This window comes from Phocoena sinus, chromosome 15 (assembly GCF_008692025.1).
Source record: "Phocoena sinus isolate mPhoSin1 chromosome 15, mPhoSin1.pri, whole genome shotgun sequence".
Classification (NCBI taxonomy): domain Eukaryota; kingdom Metazoa; phylum Chordata; class Mammalia; order Artiodactyla; family Phocoenidae; genus Phocoena; species Phocoena sinus.
The window spans coordinates 87,329,131-87,343,198 of record NC_045777.1 but is presented as its reverse complement, the minus strand read 5'-3'; the positions used below and the strand labels follow the sequence as shown (position 1 = coordinate 87,343,198).

The window sequence follows — 14,068 nt, the reverse complement described above, 5'->3', positions numbered from 1 at the left end:
ACATGCAGGACGCCCAGAAGAGGGAAAGGTCAACACCGGCCCAGGGGACCACGGCTGGCCAGAGGGGGCTCACCGATGTTCTCTGGGTTGAACGCGGCGATGACCAGCAGTAGGGGCCACGCCTTCCAGTAGAGGGTGGAGATGGCGAGGTTCGGAGGCTGGTACCTGGGACGCAAGGTGTCGATGGCTCAGCCTCGGGCCAGGAGGTCCTGGACGGGAACGGGTCCAGGCCATGGCGGCAGCCGCTTCACAGACCCGAACGTCAGCACTGGAGCCTCAGTAACTCCTCTCTGGGACTTGCAGCCCCAGGATGTGCATGGCTGTATCCAGCACACCGCTCAGGCCCACACCCCAGCCCTGGGCTCCGGGACACGTGCCCTACTTCCCTCAGCCTTGGCCTCCCACCCTACAGCGCGGGAACAGGGGAAAGTGCTAACTACTGTTGTCATTCTCTGCGTCAGAAAACCAGAAAACACCCCAGTATCCGTCAACGCGTAACCATAACTTTCAAAAGCAACACATCGTGCTATCGTAATAACAGTCCTTTCAGATGATGCGACCGAAAGCAGCTAAGAAGCTGTTAGGAAAAATGAAATAAATCTGATATGATGACTTGGCAACACTCCCCAAACTCGTCTACAGCTTGGACACAGTCCCCCCACAATCCTGGTTGGCTTTTTTGTGGAAATTGACCAGATGACCCTAAAATTCACATGGAAACGCGAAGACCCAGAAAAGCCAAAATAATGTTGAAAAAGAATAAAATTGGAGGACCCACACTTCCCAATTTCAAAACCCAGCACAAAGTTACAGTAATGAAGACAGAAGTGTGGGCGTGAGGACAGGCATCTAGGTCAATGGAACAGAACTGAGGATCCAGAAATAAACCTGTATGTTTAAGGTCAACTGGTTACCCATAAAGGACAATGATTCATCCGCATGAAACAATGAAGTCAGAGCCGCACCTCACACCGTATACAAAAATAAATTCAAACTGGATAACAGATCTAAACGTTAAGGCTAAAACCATAAAACTCTCAGGAGAAAACACAGGAATAGATCTTTGACACCTTAGATGAGGCAATGGTTTCTTACGCGTGACACGAAGACCCAAGAAACCGAAGAAAAATGAACTGCACCCTATCAGGATTAAAAAGCTTTTGTGTCTCAAACGGCACTAAGAAGGGAAATATCTACAAATTATAGGTGTGTTAAGGGTCTCACTCCAGAACCTATAAAGAGCCCTCACAATCCAACAACAAATATTCAAACAACCCAGTTAAAACTGGGCAAAGGACTCAGATAGACATCTCTCCAAAGAAGGTGTTCAAACAGCCACAAGCACGTGAAAAGCTGCTCGATGTCACTAGCGATTACAGAAATGGAAATCAAAGCCAAAATGAGGGACTTCCCTGGCGGTCCACTGGTTAGGGCTCTGCACTTCCACTGCAGGGGGCACAGGTCTGATCCCTGGTCAGGGAACCAAGATCCCACATGCTGCGGCCAAAAAAGAAAAAAAGCCGAAATGAGATGCCACTTCACACCCACTAAAACGACTAAAATAAAAAGATGGACCATCAGTCTCAGCAAAGATGTGGAGAAACAGGAACCCTCGGACCCTCTGCTGGGAAAGTGAAACGGTGCAGCCGCTGTGGGAAAGTCTGGTGGTTCCACAAAAGGTTAAACACGTGACCCAGCAATTCTACTCCTGGGTATCCTCGCGAGAACTGAAAACATACATCCTCACAAAAACGTATCCGTGGAGTTGCCAGCAGCATGGTTAACAACAGTGGAAACAACCTAAGTGGGCGTCAACCAGCAGACAGATCAACAAAACGCAGTGCCTGCGCTTGGCCACAGGGAGGGACAGAGTACAGGGGCAAAAACTAAAAGTCGGAGGGACCCCGCACACGTGGCGCTCAGTGCAAGGAGCCAGCCACACAGGACCACGCGCTTTATGACTCTGTTTACATAAAGTGTCCGAAAACGTCCAATCCACAGGGACAGAGTTGATTCGTGGGGTCTAAGGCCTGTGGGTTTGGGGGCGGGGGGACGGGGAGCCACAGTTGGCGGGAACAGGTTCCTTAAGGGGACGTGGTTCTAAAGTTAGGCTGGCAATGGCTGCACAACCCCACGAATGTACTAAAAGCACCAAATCACAAACTTTAGACGAGTGAAACCTATGAGAAATGAGAGCCGTATCTCAGTCAAGCGGCTTAAGGAAACAGCACGAGCTCACTGCTGCCTAGAAAACACCGTGAACGTGTTCACACGCAGGAAACAAGCATCTAAGTGACAAAGACCAAAAAGGGAGCAGGTCAGAGACCCAGGTGACGGCAGTCAACCAGGCCTTGGGTCGTTCGCCGCACGGCCCAGCCTCGTGGGAGTCTGTGGACAGGCCCCTGGAGCCTTACCCAGGCGGGAGCTGGATGTTCTCCGGGTGATGGTAGGTGCACAGGTTCAGAACAGCGTCGATCAGCTGGATCCTCTCCACCTTCAGCACTTCCACATCTGAAAACCAGAAACCACACACGGCTCACTCGGTGGATGTCCAGGCCCAGACTCAGGCTGTGGACATCAGAGAGCGAGGAGACGGGGCAGCAGGGGCCGGGGACGACACGGGCACACGGCAGGATGCAATGACACACAGCCAGCGTGAGCTGGCCTGGGGAGCCGGGGCCCGTCTCCACCACGTGGCACCCGAGCTGGAGGGGAGCAGGCAGGACCGTGGGCAGCACAGCGCCGCTGGGCTCGGGGCAGGGCCGAGACGCGACCACGCCCGTTTCTGGAGCAGAAGCGCCAGGGCAGAGCCCCCGGGGAGGCAGCGAGCCCCGCCACACTGAAGGGTCCGCTCCAGGCCCATCGGCAACGGGACACACGTACGCTCTAGAACAGGGACTGCTCTGCACAAGGCCACCGCAGTGGCCCGTTAAAGAGGCGAGAGACACACACTCCTGCCGAAGTTCAACCACATGGGAATGGGCACAAGTCCAGGGTGAGCTCCAGAATTAGCCTAAGGACTAGGGTGCCGTCCAAGACACACGCACAGCCTGATGTCCGATGCCCATGAGGTCAGCAGCGGGGGTGGAGCCCAGTGGCAGGAGGCCGTCACCCACAGGGGGCGGGACAAAGCCCGAGGCCCTCACCGTCGGCCTGCACGGCTGCAGCCCGCTTCACCAGGTGGTCGGCCAGCTCCAAGGCATCGGCGGGGCCCAGTGGAAGCTCCCGTGACAGCCCGATGACCAGGATGCGCATCAGCGTGTCCTCCAGGATGGGAACCTCTGAGCAGAGGCGGAGGAAGAAGCTGCGGGCACAGCAGGGAGAGGCTGGGCTGGCGGGAGCCCACCCCAAACCCGCCGGGGCCGCCCACCCCCACGGCGGGCGAGGAGGGAGCAGCCGCCCACCCTCCCCGTGGCCACTTGTGCCCGATGCCCCTGTGGACCACGCCCCGCCGTCCTGAGGAGGGATGTGAAGGGAGCCCAGCCTCGTCCCGCAGCCCCCGAGCTGTGACACGAGACGGGCGTGGAGCACAGGCGGGTGTGAGATGAGCACGCTGACCGGGCCCACAGTGGGGACGGACGGGAGTGGCCTGTCAGCACAGGGCAGGGTGTCCCCAGGCTCAGGGGACAGAGCACGACACTGGCTGAGGGAGGAAACACGCGCGTGCAGCTGCTTGGAAGCGAGGAGGGGCAGGGAGCTGGGGAGTCCCAGGGCACAGGCACCGGCTGAGTCCCCGGGAGGGCTGCAGGTGATGTAGCAGAGACACCACACCCTTGGGAAAAGCGGCACAGGGTGTGCCAGGCGGGACAGGGACGGTGACCCTGACCAAGACCAGGCAGTCTCTGGGCTGGCTTCAGTGAGCCTGGCCTGGGCAGCCCTCGTGGCCCAGGGCCGGAAGGCGTGCTCACTTGCGGTCACTCTCGGGTGGCCAGTTGTCCCATTTGTAGTAGGTCTCGGGCTGCTCTGTGAAGAGCACCTTGTGAAGGCTGCAGGGTGGAGAGAGGCATCAGGGTTGGAGTAGACAGGGCCCCCCGCCAACCCTGTCAGCCCCCACGGGCTGCGAAGCCGCACGTGCAGAGGGACCGCCCGATTCTTGAGCTCGGCAGCCCCATGGCACCTCTGGAGGGCCTCCAGCCACCCCCCAATAAGGCCTGGGCGGCTGGCAGGTGACAGAGCCCCCCAGCAGGGGGCTCCCAACCCTGGTCAGACGGGACCCCACCTCCCCTTGTAGGAGAAGGCTCTGCCCGAGGCCCTGACACCACACAAGGGTCGGCTGCTGCCCACCAGCCCCTCTGGTTCCTAAGAGGCTAGTGCGAGCCGGTGGCCTGTCACCTATGAGGTGAGCCCTGTCACTCGTCACCAGTCAGACCAGGGAGTGGCTGCTCATCCCGAGCAGAAGAGCAGCGGCCGTACCAGTGCACGTAGTCCTTGGGGGCGAGCTTGCTGATGGAGGGGACGACGGTGTGCAGCCACCAGACGGCGTCCCGCTGGATTGCGGCGATCTGGTTCTGGAAGGAGCGCAGCACCTCCAGGTCTGCGGGGTACAAGACAGTTACAGAGCCCGCACGGCAGCCAGAGGGTCTAGCTCAAGGCCAGGCGCAGGAAGGAGGCCTGGGCGGCACAAGCATTCCGCACCGTCTGCAGGTGAGGAAGGCAGACCGGAGACGGAGTGGGGAACTCGGCTAGGATAAGGTTCAGTGAACACCTGACCACCCTCACAGGCCCAGGGCAACTCGGGGAACTGAAACCCTCAGGTTCCAAGTGTCCTTCCAGCCAATCGCTTAAGGGGCCTGTGCAGCCAGGCCTCCCCAGGATCAGCCATGAACCAAAGCCGGCTGACCCGAACACCACCGCCCTGCTTCCCCACCTACCCCTGGCCCAAGGGCCACGAGCCCGAAATGCCTTCACAACGGCACCAGGATCCACGTGAACAAACCATCCAAGCAGAGAACGGGCCTGGACCAGGAGCTGGTGTTCTCAGCCCAGATGGGAGGAACAGGAACCAGCAGGTTCCACAAGCTCCCTCGGTCTCTCGGAGCTGTGCCGTGGGAGCGCCCCTTCCCGCTCCCTGCCTGGGCCTCGGGGACGGCCTACAGCCGCGGAAGCACCCACCATTGCCAGGCCCGGAGCCTTACTCTTTTTCTCTCCTTTGTCCCAGGCGATGCCGGCCTCCTTCACCTGGGCCGTGATGCCCAGCATCATGGACACGGCCAGCACGTCTGTGATGTGCACCACAAAGCGCTCCTGCAAGCACAGCCCAGCTCAGCGGGGTCTGCATCCCTTGCCCAGGTCCTGGGCACACGAGCCACCGGGACAGGAGGACGCTGGACGGAAGGAGGCCTTGGGACCAAGAACCGGCCAGCAGCAAGGCCAGGCCGGGCCACAGGCAGGGAGGAGGCTCAGCCAACAGAGCTGGACGAAGCCCGCCCTCCCGAGAAGAGGACCACCCCGTGGGCTGTCTGCCGACCTGCCCACATGGCACTCAAGACCCTCCACCCCCGGCCCCAAGTCCTGCTCTCCAGCGGCACCTCCCGCTGCCCCCAAACACCCCAAAATCTACGGCCCTCTGTGCACCATCTGCGTCGCCCTGGCTGCCCCAGCCCCGAGGTCACCGGCTCCCCTGGGGGCACCCGGCCAGTCCCTCCTTGGACCTCGCAGGATGCAGCCCCCGCTGCCTCCGGGATGGGCCACCGTGCACACGGGGCACCAATCACAGCCAGGTGCACTCCGGACAGCGCAGGGGAAACCGCTGGGCGGGACCCGAGCACTAGGCAACCCGCACGGGCCTGGGGGCCGCCCACCTTGAACTCCATGTCCAGGTACTGGGGCTCCTTGCGCTCCTGCATGAGCCCCAGGCAGAAGGCCTGGAAGTTGATCTCGTGCTTCGTCTGCTTGATGATCTCGCGCAGCAGGGCCCGCGAGGCCCGCAGGTAGTCGTCCTTGTTGGTCAGCAGGTCCTGGAACACCATGGCCAGGAACTGGGGGACAGAGAGCGCCAGCAGCTGCCGGGGCCGCCCGCCAGCTTCCGTCCTCACCAGGCTGCGGGAGGTCTTCCCGGAGCCCCCGGACGAGGCCCCCGCCAGCTCCCGCTGCACGCCCAGGCCCGGCCCCCCGCCCCCCCACCCCCGAGCCTCTCGCACACGGCTTGGCACCACGCCGGGCGCGGGGCGGGAGTCGTGGGCGCGAGGCCACGCCAGGCTCGCACCTTGGGCGCCTGGGCAGAGCTGTGTTGCAGCACGGCGTACAGGGTCTGCATGTTGTTCGGGTTCCGGGCGTTGGAGAGCTCGTTGAAGATCACGAACTTGATGGTGGTGCCCAGGTTGTCCCTGTGCGCGTTCAGCAGCTCCCTGGACGCGGGCCAAGCGCCGGAGTGGCTGGGCGGCCCCCGCCTGCCGCCCCCCGCCCCGCGCCCCCCGCCCCGCGCCCCCCCGCCGGGCGCACCTGACGCAGAGCGTGTAGTGGTTGAGCAGGACCTTGGGCTTCAGGCGGATCTTGATCAGGTGGGAGATGACGTCCACGTCCTCGGGGCCGTGCGTGCCGCAGTTCATGCACACGGACATGAGCAGGTCCTGGGCCGGCCGCGTCAGCTGTGGGGCGGCCGGGGCGGGGGCGACGCGTCAGCCCCGCGGCCTGGCCCGCCGGCAGGGCCCCGCGCGCACGGCGCCCCTCACCTTGGGGTTCTGCAGCCACATCTCCAGCTTCTGCACCGCCATCAGCCGCACCTCCTTGTAGCCGCAGGTGGAGGTGAGCAGCCGCAGCAGGTTCCGCGAGACGCTGTCGATGGGCTGCCGCCGGGTGAGCTGGTCGCGTAGCACGTCGAGGACGTACTCCTCCACGCTCTCCGCCAGCTCCTCGTACCTAGGCCAGAGGGGGGAAGGCAGGCGGGCGGGAAGGCGGCGCGCGGGCCCTCCGCGGGGCGGGGCCTGGCAGGGCGGGGCGCGCAGTGCACCTACCTGGGCATGGGCTGGCCCTCCTGATCCGGGCTGAGCTTCTCCTCCGCGATCAGCAGCTCCGTCTGGCTGTCCTCCTCCTCTGTGAGGGAGGGGTGGGGGCTGCTCCCTGCACACGAGCGGCTCATGGATACGTGCGCCCAGCTGGCCCTCAGGCACCCACGCCCCCGGTGGTGCCTGGCGCCGCGGAGGGAGGCGAACCGCCCCGGCCCCTCCCGCGGGGAACCCCGGCCCGGCCGCCCAGCCTCTCTCACCGGCACTGAGTTCCCCTCCGCTGCGCCCCGCCTCCCCCTGCAGCAGCACACTCTTGGGGGGCATCTTGGTGTTAAAGGCCGTCTGGATGTTGTCCACAAAGGTCTTGCAGTGCGGGCTGTCCACCCAGATCCGCTCCCCCAGAGAGTCTTCGATGTACACCTGTGAGGACGAGGCCTGCACCTCCTGCCTGCCCTCTGCCACGTCCCAGCGGCGCCGCGGGAACGAGCGAGCCGGGTGCTTCCCCAGGGCCCCAGCGGACAGGAGCAGGGCCGCCAGACACAGCCCTCCAGGAAGAACGCGTTCAATTGCCCCTCTCTCGCCCCGGGGCTCCAGCGGCGCAGCCCACCTCCCACGGCCCTGTGCCCCCTTCACCGCAGCGGCGACCTCCTGGGAGAGGCCCACTCACCTTGACAAAGATCTCGGGCCAGTTCTCATCCTCCTCGTACGCGGCCATGAGGAGGCTGCAGGCCAGCACGGACACCAGGCTGTTCCCCTTGGCCTTGAAGTTGATGGAGGCGTCCCGCCGCAGGAGGCTGCACAGAGCCTGCAAGAGACGGCGTGGTGGCCGGGGAGGCCCATCTTGCCTCCACCTGCCCCTTCCCAGGATGGAGGAGGGGACGCCCGGCCCTCACCTCGATGACCCCCTCCGTGGCGAAGATGTTGGGCTTGATCTTGGCCAGGTACATGAGGCTCAGGTACAGGGTGCTGTCCGGCTTGGCCCGCGTGACCTTCAGCTGCTTCACGGCCCCGCACAGCACTCCCTCCAGCCTGTCGTCGTTGCCCTCCAGCTCGGCCGCCTCGATCTCATCCAGCAGCACCGCAGGCGGGACTGGCGGGGGAGACGGGGCCCTGTCAGGCAGGCAGCTCCGCGCAGAGGCTCGCGGGGGCCCCAGGCCACGGGCTGACTGGGCCAACCACCAGAGACCGGCCGGCGAGGGTCTCAGGGCTGAGCCGGTCTCCCAGGAGGCCGACGCCGGGCAGATGCTGCCCCGACCCGCGGGAACGACCAAGACCACGAAGGGTCGGCCTTAGCCAGGTGCCACCACGGCCCTCTCGCCACACCCACACGGCTACCCAAGGGTGATCTGTTCTTGAGACACCTACTTTCCTACAAGTTGGACATTTTTCCTAAGCTTTTAAGTTAGCCAGCACGATGCACCCACAGCCTTCCTTCTCTTCTGTCGTGGCCGCTTCTTTGCCGTCCCTCCCTGGGTCTGTCCCGCAGAGGCTTTTCTGCTCTGTCTTTGCAAGGAACCCACTGGGGGCTTCGAACCTCTTCCTACACAGCTGCCCTCTGCTCTGCTCTCCACCCCTTTCCTCTTCACTTCCGTGCGCGCGTCCTCTGTCCCCCACCTTCCTTCTCCGACGGGAACCGCAGCTCCGGCACAGCCCCTGCCCGCACTTGAGTCCACGCTCCTCTGAGGGTCCCTCTCAGCTGGGCTTCGGCTCCAACCCATGTTTGCTCTGCGCTGCGTTTGTGACTGTTGCGTTCTACCTATTTTCTCACTTCCATTACGATATCTTCTCTGACCCAAGGGGTTTTTTAGGATTGTGTTTTTGGATACCCAAACAATGGAAGGAGGCGTTGTTACTGATTTCTAACTTAACTGCACTGAAGACAGAGAATTCAACAGTAGCCCCTGAGTGCCTTCTGTGTGCCGGGGAAAATGACAAATAGGCAGGAAAGATGGACCAGAGCTACGGAACGTCCTGGCCGTGGAGATGTTCCAAGCACCACATGCTACAAGTAGCTCAAGTCAGCCTTTTCTCCGTTCTGCTAAAGGTGTTTGTAAAATACGTTATCGTTCTGGACGTGCTTTTCAGAATCGTATTCCATCCAACCTTCAAAGCCACCTTTTCTGGGAGTCACGCAATGGTAAAACAATACCGAAGCACAGCCAGCAGCGCAGACGACCGTGGCCTGAGTCAGGACTCGGCCCCGCAAGCGCTTCCAGGCCTGACGGGCACCAGCCACCAGCGGAGGGCCCTGAACCGAGGGTCTGACTCAGCTCCCAAAGCACTGCTCCAGCCCCGTCCTCCGCCTCGGCTCTGGCCACTGCGTGCCCCGTTCCCCAAGCACAGGTCCCGCTCCAGGACGCGGGCCTCCCCTCAGTGGTTTCTCCTCCAACAGCCTGCACTGCCTGTTAAGATCCCATCCAGCCTTTCAGGCTCAGTTTCACGCTCCGGTTCCCTGATGGGCCTTCCCTCTCCGGACGCTGTCCCGTGAGCACCTGTACGCTCAACACCTGGGACTGGTGTGATGTTTAACAGACCTGATCTACAGGGCCTCGTGGGGCCACTAGAAATAATCAACGGAAAGATGGTACAGAAAAGTAAGGGAACGTTAGGGGCACACAAAATTAAAAGCTTTCGTGTAAACAGCGGGCTTGTGGATCAGCTATAATCTGTCTTTAATGCTGTCGTGTTACCTTTCCAGCTAAGAAAATAAGAGCAGGGAGGTAAGGCCTTCATTGTCAGGAGCCGGGAGAAAGGAGGAGGCAGCACAAACCTCCTCGTCCCGGGGGGAGAGCGGTCCTCACGAGACGTACAGGCTACGAGAACAGCACCTGTCTGGGTGCGCTGCCCTGTACCCCCCATGCTCAGAGCAGAGCCCGTCACCGTGGAGCGAGCCCGTTCCCAGAGGGCAGGCGCTGGCGGCCCCCAGGAGTGCATCAGCCTCACACCAGCTCCGCCCCCGGAGCTGGGACAATGGAAATCCGTACAAGGCTTTCCAATCCAGGAGGCCCTGGCACGTGCCCTGTCTGCTTCACAGAGAAGGCCACCGGGACGCGCGCCATCAACGCTGCTCCCGCTACGTGGCAGCAGCCCATTCGGGCCCCAGATCTACCTGTGCCGTCTTGCCCTGAGCGACACAAGCACTTCCCATCGCTGTCACAGAATCTGAAGCACAGTGGGGTGAAGGCACCCTTACGAGAGGTGCTTTGAAAAACAAACTTGCAGATGACTCCTGGCCTCCATTCTCCAAAGAACCTACACTCCACCTACAGTGCTAAGCCAGAAGTGGCCGTTCCAAACCCCTGGTGCACAGACAAGGCGTGGGCTACATCCTCTGGGGGACGTCAGGGGCTGACTTTACCTTCAATCGGGACCACAGACGGTTCCTTAATCGAGGGAGAGATAGCACGTTTCTCTGCCACTGCGGCCTCAGCCAGGCGTCCCAGGGCACTCAGAGGGGGTGTGGAGGAGAGTTTTGGGCGCTTGGTGAGCCCGGTCAGGGCCGAGGCGCCCGCCAGAGCAGCCGCAGCATCCCGCTTGCGCTCCGAGGGCAGGCTGGAAGGGGCAGGCTTCAGCAGGGTGGATGCCGTTTTCGATTCAGTGGCCTGACCCTTCGAGCCCAGAGCAATGAAGTCTCCTGGAGGAGGGTGCCCTGCAGAGAAGAGACATGGAGAAACGGGCACCTTCACACAGTGGCCGAGGTGGAAAGGGTGTCCGAGACCAACTCCAACCTCCTGTGATTTCCGAGGGGATTAAACAAGGGCTGGGGGAGGCAAGAAACCAGTCACCCAGCAAGTCCACGGCAGAGCTGGGACCGTATGACGGAAGCAACGACAGCCAGCCACACAGAGCTTACTACAGACCAGGCCACCTCTTGTGGACAAGTGTCAGTCCCCTTAACCCTCAACGAGTTTCTGGAACAGGCAGCGTTACTCTCACTTTACAGCTGAGGACAACCAGGCACAGAGAGGTTAAGTAACGTGCCCAAGGCCACACAGCTTGGAGTGGCAAAGCGCGGGGCTGAGGCCAGTCTGGCTCCAGCCTGCTTTTAGCCACTGTGTTTGTGCTGCCCCCTCCTCCCGGCTCGCGACTCCCAGAGCCGCCGGGACCAAGGGCTGCCCTTCGAGACCCCATTCCTGGAAACCGCGTTCGGCTCGGAGTAAACGAAGCCGCGACCCGACAGAGGAGCCAGGCCGGAAGCCCCGAAGCCGCGCCGCCGGGAGAGGTCGCGCACCCGAAGGCTTGGCCGCAGCGCTGGGCCTGCGGACGGTGGTGGGCTTGGCCCGGTTCATTCTGTCCCCGTCCCTTCGCCGCCGCTCGCTGCCGACGCCTCACTCCGGAGAAGACCAGCGCAAGTCAGTCGTCCGCCGTTCGCCCATTCATTCGGATCCACCGTCCGGGGTTGGGGTTCGGGGCGAACGGCCAGCCCCGCAGCGCTCAGCCACTCCCGAAGGGGCCGCGCGACCCCGCCTCCCCGCCTCGGACCCCGGGAGGGTGTATCTCGCCGGCAGCCGCTGCCCAATCACTCCTAGTGATGGCCCATCGCACCGGCTCCCCGCCACCGCCCCGGCCGCCCCGGAACCGGATGCTGCCCTCGGAGCCCGACTTCCGGAACACCCGGCAGCAAAACTGCGCGGCGGGGTTGGGGGGACGGCGAGGAAGCGAGAGGGTCCGCGGAGCCTGCAGCGCTCTCTGGCGGCGGGAGGCCGGCGGGGCCTCGCAGCCGCTGATATCTACCTGGCGAGGCGGACGCTGTCACCCCCTCCTGCAGGTGAGGCTGACCTTAGAAAGTGACGTGCCCAAGGACAGACAGACAGGAAGGGTGGCCTCGGATGCTAACCCATACGTGCTGGAACTTTAGAGTCCTCTCCCATTTGTGGGTAAAAGGGCAGGTTCTGGGTCCCCTGGTGGGGTCCAGAAGGGAGCCCAGCAGCCGCGAGTGGGCAAAGCCGGCAGAAGAGCGGGGGCCCAGGTGAGGCCAGGCCCTCATCAGAGCAGCGCGGAGGGCATCCATCAGCCTCAGTTTGCCGGCCTGCGCAGTGGGTCACGGTGATATTCACCAGGTCTGCTCAGTGGCAGAGGATTTGGGGTCCATGCTCAGACCCTCGCGTCCTCTTCTTACTGGGGGTCTTCATGTCGTCCCGGGGCTCTGCACCCCGCCACTTGCAGCGGGCAGCCTCCCTCGAGGGCAGCCCTGATGGGTCCCTGCAGAGCGGAGCGGGGTCCCTGCGCGAAGGGCAAGGTGGTCCCAACAGAGCAAGTGCGTCAGAAAGGCAGCATCGCAGACAAACGAAGCCGGACGTGGGCCAAAGCTGTGAAATGGATTTTACTCAGTAACGACTGCGGCGGGGAAAGCGCTGCGTTTTAAAGGGAGAAGGAGGGGCCGGGCCCAGGTGAAAACTCGCAGCCGGTGACGTGATGTCTGGGCGTGACGCTCGCGGGCCAGAGGCCACCGGAGGCATTAGGGCAGGCGGCCTCACCGACCTCAAGCCACTGAGACTCGGACCAAGAGCTCAGGCCGTGCTTGCCTGCAGCCTGGCGTGCAGAAGGGCCCGACTTCGGGAATGTGTTCCTCGTCCTCTCTCCACCCTGAAGCCCCCACCAGCCACCAGCCAAGATAGCGCGCCATCTTGGAAGCTCTCCCACCCATCGCAGCGTGGAGCAGAGACAGCCCTGCCCAAATTGCAGACGAGCAAAACCGCGATTGTTACTATTGTAGGTCACTAAGGTTTAAAAAACCTTTTGGGGACATAATTTCAAACTTATGGAAAATTTGGAAGAATAGTACAAAGAATTCCCATATATCCCTCACCCTGTACCCTAAAGGTTCACATCTTACTATCGTTGATTTATTCACTTCTCTCCGTTCGGATTTTTTTCCCTGAATTATTTAAGAATTGCAGAAGAGTCCCCTTAACTCCTAAATTCTTGAGTGTATATTTTCTAAAAATAAGACATTCTGTTATGTAACAACAACAGTACAATTATCAAATCAAGAAATTAACATCAAAACAATACTCTTCATTATGCTAAGGCCTTATTAAGACTTTGTCGGGACTTCCCTCGTGGCACAGCGGATAAGACTCCATGCTCCCAATGCAGGGGGCCCAGGTTTGACCCCTGGTCAGGGAACGCGATCCCGTGGGCTGCAACTAAGAGTTTGTGTGCTGCAACTAATGAGCTGGCAAGCCACAACAAGGAGCCTGCCTGCCACAAGTAAGACCTGGTGCAACCAAATAAATAAATAAATATTAAAAAAAAAAAAGATTTTGTCAGTTGCTCCTATAATACCCCTATGGGAGGCCATCCAGGACCCTGCAGTGCACTCCATTGTCATACGTCCCAGAGACCCTTTCGTCTACAGCAGTCCCTGAATCCTCCTTGGTCGTTCACGACCTTGACAGGCCTCCTTGTCCAGGACTGCTATTCTGTAGAATTCCCCTCAATTCGGGTTTGTCCAATGCGGCCTCGTGAATAGGTCCAGGTTATGCACTTTTGGCAGGAATGTCGTGGTGATGCTAAATTCTTCTCTGTACATCTTATCAGGAGCTACATGATGTTAATTAAGCCCATTACTGGCAAAGTTAATTGGATTACTTGGTTAAGGTGGTGCCTGCTGGATTTCTCCTTTGTAACAAAGGAGAAATTTTTTTGCCTTTGTAACAAAGAAGTGCGTGAGAGATAAGTGGGACATGCCTTGAGACTGGACAGATGTCTTCTTCCCCCTCGAACTTTTACCAGCTCAGTTTCAGCACCCTGGATGGCTTGAGCCAGAATCAGTGATGATGATGGTGGTGGTGATGGTGATGGTGGTGATGTGATGGTGGTGATGTGATGGTGGTGATTGTGATGGTGATGGTGGTGATGGTGATGGTGATGATGGTGATGGTGGTGATGGTGATGGTCATGGTGATGATGGTGATGATGGTGGTGGTGATGGTGGTGATGGTGATGGTGATGGTCATGATGGTGATGATGATGGTGGTGGTGATGATGGTGATGGTGGTGATGGTGATGATGCTGATGATGGTGATGGTGATGATGGTGATAGTGATGATGATGGTGGTGGCGATGGTGATGATGGTGGTGGCGATGGTGATGATGGTGATGATGGTGATGGTGATGGT

The 14,068-nt window shown here is 60.7% G+C and overlaps 1 protein-coding gene across 5 annotated transcripts in view; it reads right to left on the bottom strand.

Moving 5' to 3' along the window:
* INTS1 (integrator complex subunit 1) overlaps positions 1–11,513 on the bottom strand; it is a 28,482-nt gene extending 16,969 nt beyond the window's left edge. For 3 of the 5 annotated variants that reach the window (XM_032605790.1, XM_032605791.1, XM_032605794.1), the window contains exons 1-16: positions 11,176–11,513; positions 10,303–10,593; positions 7,838–8,034; positions 7,612–7,749; positions 7,205–7,364; positions 6,954–7,059; positions 6,672–6,864; positions 6,442–6,587; positions 6,206–6,347; positions 5,802–5,978; positions 5,136–5,244; positions 4,414–4,534; positions 3,909–3,986; positions 3,147–3,304; positions 2,415–2,511; positions 74–165 (exon numbers count right to left, since the gene is read on the bottom strand). In XM_032605790.1, coding sequence (XP_032461681.1) covers positions 74–165; positions 2,415–2,511; positions 3,147–3,304; positions 3,909–3,986; positions 4,414–4,534; positions 5,136–5,244; positions 5,802–5,978; positions 6,206–6,347; positions 6,442–6,587; positions 6,672–6,864; positions 6,954–7,059; positions 7,205–7,364; positions 7,612–7,749; positions 7,838–8,034; positions 10,303–10,593; positions 11,176–11,233 — 2,263 coding nt within the window. In that variant the 5' untranslated portion in view covers positions 11,234–11,513. The remainder of the gene's footprint in view (positions 1–73; positions 166–2,414; positions 2,512–3,146; positions 3,305–3,908; positions 3,987–4,413; positions 4,535–5,135; positions 5,245–5,801; positions 5,979–6,205; positions 6,348–6,441; positions 6,588–6,671; positions 6,865–6,953; positions 7,060–7,204; positions 7,365–7,611; positions 7,750–7,837; positions 8,035–10,302; positions 10,594–11,175) is intronic. The other 2 variants (XM_032605793.1, XM_032605792.1) reach the window with 2 other exon arrangements.
* Between the last annotated feature and the right edge of the window lie 2,555 nt (positions 11,514–14,068).